The sequence below is a fragment of the Erinaceus europaeus genome, chromosome 15, assembly GCF_950295315.1.
Source record: "Erinaceus europaeus chromosome 15, mEriEur2.1, whole genome shotgun sequence".
NCBI classification, from domain to species: domain Eukaryota; kingdom Metazoa; phylum Chordata; class Mammalia; order Eulipotyphla; family Erinaceidae; genus Erinaceus; species Erinaceus europaeus.
Genome location: NC_080176.1, coordinates 77,318,759 through 77,337,129, shown reverse-complemented (window position 1 = coordinate 77,337,129; position 18,371 = coordinate 77,318,759). Strand labels below are relative to the sequence as shown.

General features: G+C 37.3%; 1 protein-coding gene across 5 annotated transcripts in view; it reads right to left on the bottom strand.

Annotated features, from left to right (window-relative positions):
- RELCH (RAB11 binding and LisH domain, coiled-coil and HEAT repeat containing) overlaps nucleotides 1-18,371 on the bottom strand; it is a 97,676-nt gene that overhangs the window by 16,150 nt on the left and 63,155 nt on the right. For 2 of the 5 annotated variants that reach the window (XM_060173960.1, XM_060173962.1), the window contains 6 exons: nucleotides 16,432-16,480; nucleotides 14,195-14,274; nucleotides 10,667-10,773; nucleotides 6,421-6,520; nucleotides 1,452-1,534; nucleotides 592-655 (listed from right to left, as the gene is read on the bottom strand). In XM_060173960.1, coding sequence (XP_060029943.1) covers nucleotides 592-655; nucleotides 1,452-1,534; nucleotides 6,421-6,520; nucleotides 10,667-10,773; nucleotides 14,195-14,274; nucleotides 16,432-16,480 — 483 coding nt within the window. Of the gene's footprint in view, nucleotides 1-591; nucleotides 656-865; nucleotides 949-1,451; nucleotides 1,535-6,420; nucleotides 6,521-10,666; nucleotides 10,774-14,194; nucleotides 14,275-16,431; nucleotides 16,481-18,371 lie in introns of those variants that run through there. The other 3 variants (XR_009545095.1, XM_060173961.1, XR_009545094.1) reach the window with 3 other exon arrangements.

Here is an 18,371-nt window from a genome sequence, read left to right as displayed (position 1 = left end):
TAATTGTGAACCTGAGAAAGATCTCCTAGACGGCAACTCTACAGTTGTCTGGCCAAAGTAAAAGACTCTGGGCTGGTGGTGTGTGTGCGGGGGAGGGCTCAGGTCCTGGAACATGATGGCAGAGGAGGACCTAGTGGGGGTTGAACTGTAATGTGGAAATGTTATGCATGTACAAACTATTGTATTTTACTGTCAACTATAAACCATTAACCCCACCAACAAAGAAATAAAAAAAGAATCAGGAATGTGTATAGACTGATCAGAATTCTAACAGATAATAGAAGGTCCAGGAACTAACTAGCTCTGGCTTGAAGGATTGATTAGTCAGAAGAGTAGTGTACAATCAGGCTTAATATAGGACAGTTGAGAGTTGATTTATATTAACTTTTCTAATTAAGACCAGAGGTTTCTTTAGGATATGAAAATATATTTCAGTGACGCTACCCTGCTTTCATATACTGACATCCTTCCCTGGGCCCATAATTGAGAAATAAAATGAAAGACATTATGGCCCTACCCCCAGGTACATGCATGGTAGTATATTCTCTTGACCTCAAAAGCACACAGAAACACATGTGAACGAGTTCCTACCTCTCTTTGAATAACTGTTTCCATAATAGTGCCAAAGGCTGGAATTGTGGCAATCCTGACAGAGCTGTTAGATTAAAAAAGAAAGAAACTGAAATTTTGAGATCAAAGTCTACTTATTATTAAAATTTATATCAGAGTAAGTACGAGGTAAATACACTGTATTAGTGTCTAGTAATGACAAAGTAAATACATAAATAAATAAATAAAGCAGACCAAGAAGAATGCTCAAAAAAGACAGACAGGATAACTTAAGGCCGCAGTCTGTGAAACTCACAATTCAGGATCACTGGACAAGGTAACAAGGGCCGGAGCAACCCGCTTGTCAACTAACGCTTCACTCATGCCTCGAAGAGTCAGCTGCAAACCAGTCAACATGCAATAAAAAATGGTTTGGTAAACTGGAATGAGAACTGGGTTAGCTGTGACTGAGGATGGGCAGGCAGACTCATTGGCCTCTCTTGGTTTAGTCACCCACACGAGCCATTAAAACGTTAAGCCTCTGGTTCATGCCCCTACACTTACTAGTAACATGTTAGTGAGGTTAGCAGAGCATCCTTTCTTGGCTTGGAAGAAATAGTCCATCAGCAGGTTTTAAGTGTGGGAAATGCTTATGGAGGACTACATGTATAAATGACAATAGGCATATTTTAATATGTAGCCTTCAGATTTGGCTTACTGTGAAAATCTTAAAAGTTACATGCATAGCAATATCACAAAGCTTTAAATCAAGCAAGCAAAATCCAGTATTGTTAATTTACAGAGACAGGTGTGTCTTTCAGTGAGTTTAGAAGCTGATGGTTATTTCTTGACAGGCACATTGTGAAAGGATGCTGAATATAAAAGGCAGGGGCGACACTTACATTTCAGGGTCACTGGAGAGAGTAATGAGAGCAGGAACAACCCTCTGAGCTACCAGAGTTTCATTCACCCCCTTCACCAACAGCTGATTGGTCAGCGCAGGGGGTATTCACAGGTGGTGCATGAAAAGAGCAAACACAGTGCCGCAGGAAGAACAAAGGAACAACCAAGAGAGAGAGAGAAACACAAAAGCAAAACCAAAATTAGAAGCTAAGCAAATATTGCTACTAGAGTGCTTTATAAAGGCAGAGAATGCTTAGGAGGAAAATAAAGCTTAAATTGTTTAGCAGTCCACAAAGACAGATTATGTCACCAATTCAGTGACAGTTTGCACTTGTGGTCAAATAGGCTCTGCAATTTCCATGTCCAATTAAAACGCAATTCAAAAGTGATATCTCTGTTTACATTTTAGAGAAGACAAACAAGAACATACATACTGAGTTCTATGTTTAAAGCTCTCCAAGTACATAATCTGGTGTGATTTCACTATGACCAACAAAGTACAAACTGGACTTAACTGAAACCAAACTGAAACCAAACTCAAATGGCTAGCAGCCAGCCACCACTATTTGAACATCACACCTGATTCTTCTACAACAAGAATAATTTACAGGTGTAAATTTAAAAATCACATAGGAAAGTTCCAAAATTTTATATCACATAGCTTCCTTTCTCCTTTGAGGTATAGAGACATAATGCAGCCTAGTGGAAAGTATTATCCTTGGATATCTGGTCTGGGCTCAGATGCCAGCTCCCTACTATATGGCCTTAGATATATAATTTCCTGAAACTCAAGTTTTCTCATCTGAAAATGCTGATGATATTATCTACCTTAAAGGATTGTTGTGTTACTAGTTTGAAAATGCTATACCTAAATATTATGTCTCACAAAGACTGGACATTCAAGAAACAGGAGTTTAGTATGATTATTTAGAGGCTGGAAGAGTATGACATGGTCAGAAAAAAAAAAGTTGCATTTAAACAGTTTGCTTGGATTAAGTATTTAATATTTTAAATAAGCAGTTCGCAATGTGCATAATTAGATGAGTATAACAAAAAGAATGTATTTTACATGTAACCTGGGGCCGGGAAGTGGTGCACCCAATAAGAGTTCATACATTGCCATGTGTAAGGACCCAGGGTCAAGCCCATGGTCTCCACATGTAAGGGAGAAGCTTCACTAGTGGTAGAGCAGGAGCAGTGCTGCAGGTGTCTCTCATTCCCAAAAGAAGGAAACAAACAAACAAAAAGGGCCACCAGGAGTGGTGGATTTGCCATGCAGGTACCAAGCACCAGCTATAACTCTGGTGGCAAAGACACAAAAAGAAAACCAAAAAACATGAAGTCCCAAATCACAACAAAAGATCAGCAGTATGGATCTTATTTTTCTAAGAATTACTAGATTTTGTATGTCCAGCAGAGAAGGACGACATTCTAACCTTAAAGTTTCCATTTCAGAATGTAGTATCATGAAAATTTTAACAGCAAAAATCCAACTCATCTCTCCTTCAAAACACATGAGAAAAAGCAGAACTTTCCATAGTTTATGGAAAGCCTTAATTTTGTAGCATGACCTACCTATTCACTTTCGAATCTACTTCCATCACATGGAACCGGACACAATGAATGGTCTGAGCTCTGGAATGCAAGCCTGAGGTCCTGAGTTTGATCCCCACCATCTCATGTGTCAGAGTGATGCTTTGGTTCTCCCTCTCTCTCCCTCTCTCTCATTGACAAAAAAAGGGGAAAGGAAGTTAGCCTCCTATTTTAAAATAAAACAAAAAGAGTCTAGCTCATTACCCTGAAATAATTCTTCTTTAAAAAAAAAAAAGAAAGAAATTAGGTAGGAATAGAATGATAAAAGAAATTTTGTTATCACTTTAAACATCACTGATATCAAGTAGAAAGAAGGATGAAAAAGGTCAAATACTGTTAAACAAAAACATTATCCTCTGTATCATTTTATAGAAGACAGCTTAGATTTGATTCAAATAGAGTATACCTTGAAATGTCTGCTTTCTTGTGCCAGTCAATAATAATAAAGATAATCTAGCGGACAAGTTAATTTTTATGGCTTTGGGGATTTTCAGTTTTCTTAAATTAGAAAATCTGAAAACAAAGTCGAAGAGCTGTCAGTTATTGCACACTTTATACCCAATAATTTGATCATTAAACCTAATGAGGGAAATACAGTTATGACCAATATTTATTTTTAAAATTATTTTTACTTATTGGATAGAGAGAGAGGGAAATTGAGAAGGAAGGGGAGCGATAGAGAAGGAGAGAGACAGAGAGACACTTGGAGCCTTGCTTCACCACTTGCAAAGCTTCCCCCTTGCAGGTGGGGACTGGGGGCTGGAACATGGTCCATGCACTTAAACAGGTGCACCACCACCCGGATCCCTAAGATCAATATTTAAACAGAAGAAGGAAGTGAGACCTTGAGAAGCTGACTCACTTGCTTGAGGGGTTTTAGAGTCAATAACAAGCAGATCTAGAAAGCACACTCAATAATATGTTTTATCTTTCTTTTTAAAAGAGCCTATGCCTTAAGTTTCGGTCTAGTACTAATGATTAATTTTATAACCAAGATAAAAAAGTCATATGACAGTTTCCTAATAAATCAATTTCAGTGATGATTTGCAAATTCAAAAATTATTGCCTCTCATTTAACAATAAGAATAAATAATCCGGGGGGTTGGGCGGTAGTGCAGCGGATTAAGCGCACAGCAAAGTGCAATGGCCAGCATAAGGACCCAGGTTTGAATCGCTGGCTCCACATCTGCGGGGGTGGGGTGGGGGGGGGGAGGTTGCTTCACAAGTGGTGAAGCAGGTCTGCAGATGTCTGTCTTTCTCTCCCCTTCTCTGTCTTCCCCTCCTCTCTCCATATCTCTCTGTCCTATCTGGCAACAACAACATCAATAACAACATTAATAATAAGCACAACAATGAATAAAAAAAAAGGGCAACAAAAAGGAAAATAAATATTTTTTAAAAAGAATAAATAATCTGACTGTGTTTCCACTTTTTGTCTAGATTTAATTTCAGTAAGTATCTCAGATTATGTTCCTGCTGTATCTATTTCTCATACTCTTGTCTTATAGCTAAAAACTCAAGTGTGTTATAGCTTATGTTTTTATTATAAGTGAGCTCATGGGGGAAATGACTAATTAATAAATGGCATACATATCAGTATTAAGATAACAAAATTTGCATTATTTAATAATAGTTCTGTTCAAAATATGGATCACTAACAAAAAGGTAGTTTGGATTTTACCTACTGATGACCTGTACCAAAAAATTCATGAAAATTTATAACAAATAAATTTGTAAAAATAGGAAGTTTCTCAAATCAGGCTTAATAGGTCATAATAAATCCAAGAAAACATTAAAATTACTTAGACAGTAGGTAGCGTTTCCACTGACACAGAAACCAAAACTACACAAAGAACACATGAAAGAAATAGGGTAGAAAGCACAAAAACAAAATGGGAGGATGCATCATTTTACTGATTTAGATTACTTTCATTTCAATGGCATCTTTCACCAGTACATATATACATATTAGAAACAAATGGTTTAAGAGAAGGAACTCACTTCTGTGATCTTATGATAAAAATATTCCACAAAAATGTTTTTAAAGAAACAATTCTTCATTTAAAAGACTGCTTTTTTTTGGGGGGGGGTGGGGAAGGAAGTTTTTTTTTTCTCTTTTTCAGCAGATGAAATAACAAAAAATAATTTATACTCAGAAATAATTTGTGCTAGGCAGAAAAGCAAACTTTTGATTTGGCACTAGGTTATAGTTTTATAAAAATCAAGTACAAAGTTGAGGGGATAACATGGACAGAGTATTTTCAACGTCCTGATACAGAGAATTATCTTTAGAGTCCACAAATCCACCATACATACTGAAACATTTTCGTTGACACAGGTTATCGCATATATCTGGGTTCTGGGTTGGTGAGACAGCTCACTTGGACAGTATGCTGCTTTGCCATATGTGCGACCCAGGTTCAAGCCTGGCCCCTACTGCACTGAAATTCTACTATTTTGTGGTGGAATGGACATATGAAGAAGGTCCAGTAAGGATGATAGTTATTTAGCTCTTATTATGTGCAAGAAACCATTAAAGGGCTTTCTAGGTATACTTAATACTAGCCAAAATCCTTTGAGGTAGATACTATTATCACCTTCTTTTTATAGATGAGGAAACTTAAGGTACAGAGACATTCACCCCTACCCAAGTCATATACAAAGACACGAAGTGGCAGGTAGTGTGGCTCTGCTGTGATACCCTAGAGCAGTGAAGAACGCTCTGAACTACTGTAGTGCTCACATACAAGCTCTAATAATACATATGCATGTTAAAAACATGCTAGGCCATGGCATAGCTTCCTCTATGATCGACAGAAAAGGTAGCTATTTCAACTTATATATCAACTTAGGTAAATAGCAAGTTGAGAAAATTTGGTAAGATTAAAAGAACAGTATCATCCTCTCTTACAAATCTACAGACAGACAGGTTAGTGTACAAGGATATTATTCCAGATGTGGAATATGCAAAAGTAGTTAAGTAGGAGTAAGCAGTAAAATACACACTTCTGTAAGTGCCATAATTTCCTAAAGCTCTACATGAATCCAATTACATTTTATCAGTTGAGATCCTATGCTGTTCTAGCATATTTTAAATTATTTGCCTCAGAAACAAGTCAGATATACATAGGTTGGAAAAGTAAATATTTAAAAGGAAATTTGAGAAGCTGAACTGATAACAGAATAATATTCAAGGAACCAACAGGGCTAGAAAAATTCTTAAATAAGTGAAAACTGAAATTTCTGCTCCATCACACAGTACACAACTAGACATACATCAACATCACATAGTATATGAAAACTTTTTAGTTCCCCTTTTCCTCTCCCAAAGAAAAGAAATACAGTCTGAGTAAACAGAAGCATCTGATGACATACCTCAAACATCCTAGCAGCAGTGCACCTTACAAGTGCTGAGGTGTGGACAACACCATACCATAAGACAGTTAGTAGTAACTCATGGTAGGCTGGATTTGCACTGAAAGAAAAAAAGAAATCAGTATTAAAACTGAGGAGTACAAATAATTAAAAAAAAAAATTAGGCAAAACTCATGAAATTACTTTGCCTAGTTTAATAGGTCATACTTAGGATTCTTTAAAAAGGAAGTCACCTTATAAAACTTTATATAATGGTCCTAAGTTCAATTTCCAGCACCACCATAAGCCAGAGCTGAGTACTGCTCTGGTAAAAACAAAACAAAAACCAAAAATTAGAAACGTTTATAATATTTAGGAGTTCCTTTTAGTTTCTCTAAGCATTTGTAATTATAATAGAATGTCAATTTTAATAACAGAAATATATATATATGTAACATTTCTGTTTGAGATGAGAAGAAAGCCCTGGACTCAGTCAGCTGCGGAAGACCTCTGTGGGTCTTCAGTCTTAGCATCTATAAAGAAAGCAAGGAAGGAATCTGTGTGAAAAAATGATTTAAAAAAAAAGGCAAAATAGGGTTCTGGCTAATCAGCTGTGGCACAACTGAATAGCGTACTCTTTGTGGTTAGTAGAGCAACTATTTATTTTGGGATAAGTTCAAAATGATACTAGATTCATTACCTTACTAATTGGTCATCTCTGGAGCTTCACTGCTCTGGGCTAACTTTTTAAAGAGAGGGGTGTAGGGGGTAGGGGGGGGGAAGAAACAGCAGCATGGAAGCCTATCAATGCAGCACACGTGGCAACACAGCACACTATCCAAGCCAGCTATCTGCATACGGACCTCACTGCTCCTGGCAGCCATTCCCCCCCCTTTCCTCTGTCCCCACTCTTTTTTGGATAGAGGGTGAGGAACAGAGGAAACATAAAGAGGGAGAGAAACAGAGGTTACTATTATTCTTATTAGTTTTATTAAAAAGTTGTATTTTATTTATTTTCCCTTTTGTTGCCCCTTTTTATTGTTGTAGTTATTATTGCTGTTATTGATGTCATCATTGTTGGATAGGACAGAGAGAAATGGAGAGAGGAGGGGAAGACAGAGGGGGAGAGAAAGATAGACACCTGCAGACCTGCTTCACTGCCTGTGAAGCGAAGCCCCTGCAGGTGGGGAGCCAGGAGCTTGAACCGATATCCTTACACTGGTCCTTGTGCTTTGTGCCATGTGCACTTAACGCCTGACCACCCCCAAAAAGTTATATTTTAATAAGAGGAAAATAAATGAAAGAAAAATAAAAAAAAATTGGTAGCAGAAGGGACAGATTTAACACAGCTTACATGGTGTGAAAAGTTACTCAACAGTTGGGAGAGGAAATCTAAAATAGTCTTTGTGTTATAAAGGTCTTACTCAGTACTTGGGGGCAGGTTCTCACAAGCATCATTTTCTGCACAAATATTTAAGCACTCACTTGTATATATTATGCAAGAACTTCCCAAAGCGAGCCAGGTGTTTTTAGCAACCAGCCATCACTACAACAGATACAGAGGAGATGCAGGTGTGCCTCAATTTACAGATGGGGGCTTAGAGAACTGATTTTGCATTTATTAAACTTACACATTTTACAATTTTAACACAAAAACAGCTACTTAAAAGACTTGTAGGGGATTTGTAGGGAGAAAAGACAAAATTTCTCAGTTTATCTTTAGTATGATGTTTAGATTCTGGTGCTTTGAGCTGGATTGCTTAACTTGAAGAAACTTTTCTGTGTTGTGTTTATGTGTTTTGTTTTAGTATTTTAGTCTCAATAGTAGAAAACTTTTCTTTTTTTAAAGATTTTATTTATTTATTAATGATAGGAGAGAGAGAGAACAAGATACCACTCTGGTACATGTGGTGCTAGGGACTGAACTCAGGACCTCATGCTTGAGAGTCCAATGCTTTATCCACTGTGCCACCTCCTGGACCACAACTTTTCTTTTTTAAAGTTTATTTGTTTTGGGGGGGGGGTAGCAGAGTACTGCTCAGCTCTGGATTATGGTGGTGCTGGAGACTAAACCTGGGACTTTGGAGCCTCGGGCAGGAGAGTTCTTTTGTAGAATCATTATGTTATCTTCCCAGATCAGTAGAAAACTCTTTTTTTTTGCCTTTTCTTTCTTTCATTTTTTTTTTTTTAGTAGAAAACTTTTCTATGCTCACTTGGGTTTACCAATTGTTTAAACTTTCTTTTACCAATTATTTTTGAAAAGGTGTGAAAATTCACTCCTAAAACTATACAGTGCTGTAAACTGAAATAACTTGAATTAAAACAAAACATGACATCATCTCCCCAGACAATAACTAGGATCCACCTGAATATCAGATTTCAGGCTCAGGGAAAAACAACAACAACAACAAAAAACAACTAGTATAGCCACAGGCCCTTTGGAATAGAACTAAAATAGGCCCACTAGCTATCCATAAAACAGAGACCCCCCCCCCTCCAACTCTTCATTTGCACTATTCCAAACTTTAGGTCCATGATTGGTCAACAACAATTTGTTTGGCTTTGTATATTAACTCTCTTTTCAACCACCAGGTTCCAGGTGCTCTAGCGTGATGCTGACCAGACTTCCCTGGACAGACAACCCCACCAATGTGTCCTGGAGCTCTGATTCCCCAGAGCCCTTCCCCACTAGGTAAAGAGAGAGGCAGACTGGGAGTATGGATTGACCTGTCAACGCCCATGTTCAGTGGGGAAGCAATTATAGAAGCCAGACCTTCCACCTTCTGCATCCCACAATGACCCTGGGTCCATACTCCCAGAGGGTTAAAGAATAGGAAAGCTATCAAGGGAGGAGATGGGATACGGAGATCTGGTGGTAGGAACTGTGTGGAGTTGTACCCCTCTTATCCTATAGTCTTGTCAGTATTCCCTTTTTATAAATAAATTTAAAATATTAATAATTAATAATAAAATAATTAATAATAATAATAAAACAACTCTGGGGACTGGGTAGTGGTGCCCCTAGTAAATCACACACACTGCAGTGTGCAAGGACCCAGTTCAAGCCCCCAGTCCCCACCTGCAGGGAGGGAAGGTTAACAAGTGATGGAACACTCTTTCCCTTAATCTCCTTCTCGCTCTCAATTTCTGTCATTGCACAAGATAAATACATTAATTTTAAAAATATTTATTATTGAAGAGACACAGAGAAATTGAGGGGGGGATAAAGAGAGGGAGAGAGAGAGACACTGGCAGCTCTACTTCATCACTCCCCCTGCAGGTGGGGGCCAGGAGACTTGAATCCAGGTCCTTGCGCACTATAATGTATGTGCTTACCCAGGTGTGTCACCACCTGGCCCCCATTAAAAAAATTGAAAAACAAACTCATTAAAAAAACCCTTTCAATACATGTTCTATTTGCCATATGGTTGCATGTGGCATATACAAGACGGACTCAAATCATCTTCATAGAAGGGTTAAGTTAATTATGAAGCCCATCCCAATTCAAATGGTATTATTTATAGGTTCATATTTTCAGTAAATGTAGATAGAATTTTTTTTAGCAGCCACATGATACAGTTACGAGCAGGACTAAGTATATCAAATGAAATGGAAAAAGAATGCCTTAGTTTTACTCGAGGTTCCTTTTTCAGCTTTGGGCCATTAGAGATTCTCCAAATCTGTAGCTGATTTTTCTCCGACTACTTCAAAGGTAACATGTTTTTATCCTTTTCTCACACTGCCATTACAACACTGTATTAATATATTAATTAATGTGTGAATATTAAGATAACAAGCAAGTAAAACATAATTAAAAACCATTTTAAGTCTCAAAACCAGGAGACTGAGTGTCTATAATAGTTCTTTGTTTCTCTCCTCCCCTCTCTATCCATCCATTTTTCCTCCCTCCCTCCCTCCCTCCCTCCCTCCCCCCTTCCTTCCTTCTTTCCTCCCTCCCTCCCTTCCGTTTTGTTGACTGAGATAGAAATTGAGAGGGAAGGCGGTCAGAGAGAGGCAGAGGGAAAGAGAGACACCTACAGCACTATTTCACTGTTTATGAAGTTTCTTCTCTACAGGTGAGGTCTGGGGGTCTCAAACCTGGGTCCTTGAACATGGTAACATGCACTGCACTGGGTGTGCCACCACCATGCCCCTATGCTAGTCTTTTCAGACTGAAAGTAAGTACTTTATGAATCCAAACTTTAAAACTTTATATGACTTAAGAAAAAAACCAAAAACCAAAAACTCTGCAAGCTATTATTTTTACCCCAGTTCCACAAAAGATGCCTTCAGACTATCAAGAGGAGCATGAGAGAGCGAAAGCAGTGTCATTACATCTTCTAGGAATCCAACTAACAGTTTTCGGTCTTCTTCCTGGAGAGGAAAAGGGTTGATAATAAATTTCCAGCAATGAATTAAAACACTTTCTTACAAATTGTCTTAACTTTTTCTAACTAGAGAACAACCTCAGTTGGAAGTAGTTCAACATTTATAAGCCTATCTATGGTCACCATTCACTGTGTGTGCCTACCTCGATTTAAATTCAATTAAAAATAAGTGAAAGATTCAGCTGTACTAGCTACAGATCAGGTGAATAATAACCATTTCTGCCTACACTCCAGGTGTAGGTTATTTCCATCAACGCAAATTGCATTAGATAGTATTTAGAACATAAAAAGTTATATTCTTTCTTTTTAAATTTATTTTATTTTTATTTGACAGGACAGAGAGAAATTGAGAGGGGAAGGAAGGAAGAAAGGTAGATTGGTACTTGGATAGATATTTAGATAAAAAGACACATGCAACACTACTGCATTGCTTGTGAAGTTTCCTCACCTGCAGGTATGGACCGGAGTTCTGAACCCAGATCATCTAAGTGTACCACTGCCTGGCTCTTGGTATCTTCACTTGTTCAAACTCACCCTACCAACTTTAGTCTCCATTAATTTCACCTTAAAGTATTTAAATGCAAACTCATGTATCCCTGATTAAAAAATAATCCGTATTCTTCAATAAGTGATTTTCATAATTAGAAATTTATTCTCTTAGATAATATTTCATTAAGTAAATGTGTGAGGAAAAAAGCATTTCTGCTATATCAGGAGAACTGGAAAAAACTTTTATAAGTTAAACTGAACTCTATTTACAAGAGAAGGAAAGGTGACATTTTACTAGGAAACACAGGGCTGTCAGAACTAAGTCAGGATGCATTTTTGCACAGAAGAACATAAAAAAAAATGTATCCAGACTTTTCTGAAAATCAAATATGTAGTTACATTTTGGTCATGAGGAATACATTAAGCTAAATTAAACAATTCATTAAATAACTTCTATGTGAATTAATAAATTCATGAAGATAACTTGATTACTGACCATTTCCCCCTAACAGAATAATCTAGAATGAGACAAAAGTAAACAAAACTAGTATTAGCTTTGAAAGGATGGATAAAGTAGTTATGATGGTACTGATTAAAAATATGACAGTCTACTCAGTACAGAGACTAAGACACTGACAAACCAGCATCACAAAATTACTTTTTCTATTTTTACATGGTTATATATATGTACATATACATATACATAGAGAGTAAAAAACTTTTTTGTGAGAGAGAGCGAGAAAGAGAGAGAGAGAGAGAGAGAGAGAGAGAGAAAGAGAGAGAGAGAAACTACAGCACCAAAACTTCCTTCACTATAGTGGGGGCTGGGTTATGCATATGGCAAAGCAGTGTACTACCCAAGTGAGCTATTTTTCCATAGACTAATTACTTTGATACAATTAGTTAATTAATTTATTTTTTGGCATATAGATTATATACAGTTGATAAATGTCTGGGCAACAAATGGTAAATGCAAAAAACTAAATATGAAATAAGAGTGATGACGTATATATATTTTTATATAGACTCTGCTGATTTTTTGAAAATTTACTAAAACCTTATTTTTTGAAATCTCAAAACTAGTACTACTGCTTATGTATCTGATTCAAAGCAGTTTTTTTTTTAATTTACCCAAACAAATATGGTACTGACTTACTCCAGTAGAAAATGCTGTTTATTAAGAAGACATTAACTGTGACTACATGTTTCTTCAAACAAGTATTTCTGGCACTGTATGGAAATTACTTGCTATTATATTTTGTAGCAAACTGAAACGTTCCTATCTCTTTAGAGATATGATGAACATTTGAACTTCATACAAGGAGTCAAAAGATAAGTCCTTATCCAGTCATTTAGCAAATACACACCAAGGCCTACTTTACTATGGCACTTCACTGTGCTTTAAAATATTTCTTATAGTCACAATCAACATTCTAACTAAACTTCTAAAGGCTAATGAGGAAAACAATACTGCTTCCATAGCTGTTATGCTGGAATAGCTCCCCAAACTGGAGAGAGTGGTATGCTTACTACTGCGCCTCATAATGGAGCAGGAGTTAGTCTCCATGAATTTAAGAACAGCACAATCTAGTAATGTTACATAACTTAAAATATTCTTGACACATGCACTGTCATGTACTCGTAATATGAGGTAGACCTATAAACGGGTGTAGAAAACTTCCAAGGAACACGGTGCTACCTTCACAGAGTTGGAACTTCAAGTTGTCAAGTACCATACCATACAACTAACTATATTTTAACATTTTACAGTTGTCCAGATCTGTGTTAGATAACAGTGTGAGAAGCATGTTGTCTGAATTGAAATGTTAAAAGGAATGTTAGGTATCAGTAGGAGAGCAACTCAGGAAACAAACAGTATTCTTTTGATGCTCACATTTTAATTCCAAAAGTGCTTTATCCTGGGTATGTACTTTTACTTTGTTGGTGGCTCTCTTTCACACTTGAAATGATTGATATGTCTTAGTATATGCCATGTATTGTTTGCTTAGAATACTGTTGTCTGTTAAACTGGTGAACTATAATGAACCACACTCCAGGTCATGGGCCTGAGACCTGCTCCATCTGACTGGAAAGTTACTGGTGGTGTGTCAGTTCCTAAGCCTTAGCTTACTGGATTCTACTTCTGTACTCTTGGGGTCCCCGAGCCAGCAACCAATAAATCTCACTTTGCCCTTTGAGAGGCCATTAAATAACTCATGAGGCCTAGCCATCTTGGCGAGGCCCTTGATGCTCAGATAGATGCGATCAGCAAGACAGCAGAAGAGATACCCAACTAAGCGAAGCCCAAGAACAACTGCTCGGTAGTGAGCCATCGTGCTTCCCAACTGCTTACAGTACAGTGACAATCAAGAAAAATCAAGGGCCATTACAAGGTACTGTGCTGGGCCTGCGACATAACTCACCTGGGAGGGTGCCTATTTTGCCAGGCTCAAGCACAGCCCCCAGTGTGCTGGGGGAAGCTTCAGTGCTGAGGCTGTCTTCCTCTTTCTCTCTATCTGGAAAAGTTGGCCTGGAGCGGTGAAGCCCCCGCGATAACATAAAGAAAATGCTTTGCTGAAAACAATGATAAAGTATGGTGTTCTAAACTATCTTGCAACTTCTTCACTTAGCACCTCTACTGTACTATTTAAGAAATACAATACAAATTTCACAAAATAAGTGCAATTCCTTAAAAAAATATCAGAATAAGCATACAATCTCTAATATAGTTGTTCAACTGAGATTTTACTCAGACTTATTGAAATATATTTAAATACACTATATATTGTACATTATTTGTTGACTAAAACAGGTTTCCCCTTTCAGTAACATTTTCACTTACAACACATTAAAAAGATTTAGTGACAGGTCGGTTTCTAAACTGAAAGCACTTTATCGGAAAATATCTCTGTGCTTACCTGAATATAACATGTAAGGACTCCTGTTGCATAAATGGGGACTGTAGCTTTAGTGAGAACTCCATTTCCCGCTGAGGATTCTAAAATTGTGAAAAATGATTTAAAAATTCTGAATATCTTAAAAATATAAAGCAAAATATCACATCTTATTATCTTTACAATTATAACTGGTTATAAGGCTAATAAATATTATTACTTTGGAAATATTGTGATTAAAACACCTATCAGAGCCACAACCTGGAAGCAACCCAGGTGTCCAACAACAGATGAATGGCTGAGCAAGCTGTGGTATATATACACAATGGAATACTACTCAGCTATTAAAAATGGTGACTTCACAGTTTTCAGCCGATCTTGGATGGACCGTGAAAAAATCATGTTAAGTGAAGTAAATCAAAAACAGAAGGATGAATATGGGATGATCTCACTCTCAGGCAGAAGTTGAAAAACAAGATCAGAAGAGAAAACACAAGTAGAACCTGAAATGGAATTGGCACATTGCACCAAAGTAAAAGACTCTGGGGTGGGTGGATGGGGAGAATACAGGTCCAAAAAGGGTGACAGAGGACCTAGTGGATTGTTATATGGAAAACTGGGCAATGTTATGCAAGTACAAACTATTGTATTTACTGTCGAATGTAAAAAATTAATTCCCCAATAAAGAAATTAAAATAAATACATAAGTAAAACATATCAGTTAAGTGCAGGTGGCACAAAGCGCAAGGACAGGCATAAGGATCCCGGTTCGAGCCCCCGGCTCCCCACCTACAGGCAGTCGCTTTACAAGTGGTGAAGCAGGTCTGCAGGTGTCTATCTTTCTCTCCCCCTCCTCTCTCCATTTCTCTCTGTCCTATCCAACAACTACGACATCAATAACAACAACAATAAAAACAAGGGCAACAAAAGGGAATAAATATTTTTTAAAAATATCAAAGCTTTAAACAAATACAGTACTAGTAACTGAGCTGCTAGCATAACCATTTCTGGTAGGAGGGAAAGAATTTTTTTTTCTTCTAGGGTTATTGCTGGGGCTCCGCCTGCACTATGAACCCACTGCTCCTGGAGGCCATTTTCCCCATTTTTGTTGCCCCTTTTGCCTTTGCTGTTATTGTTGTTACTGTTGTTGTTGTTGGACAGGACAGAGAGAAACTGAGAGAGGAGGGGAAGGCAGAGGGAGAGAGAAAGACACCTGCAGACCTGCTTCACCGCCTGTGAAGTGACCCCCTGCAGGTGGGGAGCCAGGAGCTCAAACTGGGATCTTTCCACTGGTCCTCACACTTCACACCATGTGTGTTTAACCTGTAGTGCTATTATCTAGCCCCCTGGGAAGAATTTTAATAACCAAACTTGAGATATTATTTCATAATCAGAATTTTATTGATTCTGCATCCTTAAATGCTGGGTGGTGGCACATCCAGTAGAGTGCAAGCACTACCAGAATGATTCCATTCAAGTTTTTAAACTAAAAGAAGTCACTTACTCATCTGTTTATTGATTTATTTCTGAGGCCAGTCAAGAATGGAGCTTTCTAGATAGTTCAAATCATTAAGGCAGGTGTGAGGTAAAAATCAGTGAAATTGAAGCAGGTGGCGCATGGACACAGCTGCAGCCCAGAACTGCACAGGAGGGTGCTACGGCACCAGAAGACACCCACCTTTCTCTCTACATGAAAACCCAGCCAGAGTGGCGAGACCGCACACGGTGAGACCCCAGCTATGTAATACACAGCAAAACAAAGGGAGGGTATATATTTTATGTGACATTTCCTACTATGTAGCCCTAGAAATGAGGAAAATACAAAAGGATGTCAAGAGTTTCAAATGAATGCATTCCTAGACTAGTGGTGTTACAACTAAATTTAAAATAGATGAAGAGCTCTGCAAACAACAGCTAGAGGAATTCATTACCACTAATCTGGCCCTCTAAGAAATATCCTAAAGACACTCACATAAAAAGACAATATAGAAAAATCTTGACCTGTGGTGTAAGCAAAGAAACCAAGCAAGGAAAACTAGCCAAGTTAACAGAGAAGAAGTCATTGAATAAGACTGCAGAAATGAGATTACTGAAAGGAACTGGGGGTGGGGGAGAGGACAGTTGGGGTGCAAGAGTGGATGGAGCCCTAGTGAACACTGATGGAGGGATACTGGTATTTTGTTGGTCACTAAAGTGCAGTAATTGTAAACCAATTAATTGTAAGACAAAAAAATTAATGAATCTATAATGAGTGAACTTACCAATGTTTTCTTCAGACAATCTTAAAATCTCCTGGAACTGAGGTTTGACCTAAACAAGCCAAAGAAAAGATCCAGAAGTCTTAGGTTCAATGGACCAAGTGATATATACAGATAAATAAATGAAAATGTTTACAACTGCTAGTAATACAACTACTATTTATTTATCTTTATGAGGCACTATTTCAATTGGTCAGAAATATAACACGTATCTTAATTAAAAAAATTAATTAGGGTCAGTTAGCATTGTCTAAGTGACTGTTGGTTTTTTTCACTAAATGAAAATAAATGTCCAAGATGCTTTTACATGCTTGCAATTGCAGAAAGGTTATTTGGGTAGAATTTATAAAATTAGAGTTAATGAAAAAATAACTGCTGTGTTTAATAAATAAATCTGTAAGGAAACTACTTATCTAGGATGCTTAACAGTGACATATTCATCATGGGATACCCACCTGGCTAAATTAGTCTTTTATTTTTACTACTTGAAATTTAAATACCAAATACAGAATTTAATATTTTAAGTTATAGCCAATGCTAGTTTCACTATTTAATTACTAACCATATCACAGATTTCAGGCCACACAGTAAGCCACTTGTTAGGTTTTAAGTGGACTCCTACTTGCTCTTGAAAGAAAATGTCAACAGTTCTTGCCAGTAGTGAAACCAAAGGATTTTTTTTTTTTTTAATAATCAGATGTTACTGAAAAATGTAAAATGTCCTTGATTTTTCTCATAGTAACATCAGAGTCTGGTTTTTGCCCTCCAATTGGCAGATCAGGCATATAAACTATTCAAAGTAAGCTGGGGGGAAGACTACTGTTAAATGTTTAACCCACAGGATCACACTAAAAGAAACAACTTCATTTCACACATAAAAAGACTAAGTCCAAATCAATTAATGTAGTTATTAAAGGTTATAAATAACAAAGCTCTAACTCCCAATTTTGGATGTTGTCCCATCTACTATACCAACCTGTCTTGCTTGCACTATTTCAACAACTCTTTCAATAGTGAGAGAGCTGCCTAAAGTCCTTACCTACTAAATGCTTATATTAGCATCTGACTATAACAAATGTATCTTATTTTAAAAATCTGAAGCATTTATTTATTAGCGGCAATGAAAGAGAAGAGATGCAGAGGAGAGAGAGAATCATTCTGGCACAGGCAACACTGGGAATCACACTCAGGACCTCATATCTCAGAGTCCAAGGCCCTGTTTACTGTGTCACCTCTTGGGTCTCAACAACTCTATCTTTAATGTTTGCACTGTCTCTAAAGAACAGGCTTAGCAATATGGTTTAGGGGCTGAACAGTAGTGCACCTGGCAGAACTCGCACATTATAGTGTACGAAAAAAATTCATGGAGAAAGAAATAAAATATTAAAAAAAAAAAAACCGCAACAACACAAGACCCCATATGCTGTAAAGACCAATAAATTACCAAGATTAAAGAAACTGGGATTGAAAGACATTCTGATTTTACTATCTCAAACTGCAAAATAACCTGGAGAGACAAAGTATCCTTTCAGTAGTGATTGAACCAGTCTGCATTTAGTCTCCTCCTTCGCTCTATGTTCTACAGCTGCCAGAGGTTTTCACCACATGTGCTAATAAGCAAGTGGCTGCTTCCTGAATCTATGGCAGTGGTTGAAGTGCCAGAAGCATAAGTCAACTGACTGCAGTTGAGTTCCCTAGTTGACGGTTCTCTGTTGAAACTCTTTGAGATGGATATCCACCATGAGTAGATCTCAAATTAAAATCTGAAAACAAACTAAATTTTAAGTAAAGCATCTTGTGGAAGATCAATAAAATCAGGAATATTAACTAAGAATTTTCTTTCACTCTAGTATTCTGAGATATTAAACCATAAATACAGGTCATGCTTTTATTCACTGTCAACACATTAACTAATACATTACATTTCTATGGCTCTTGCATAT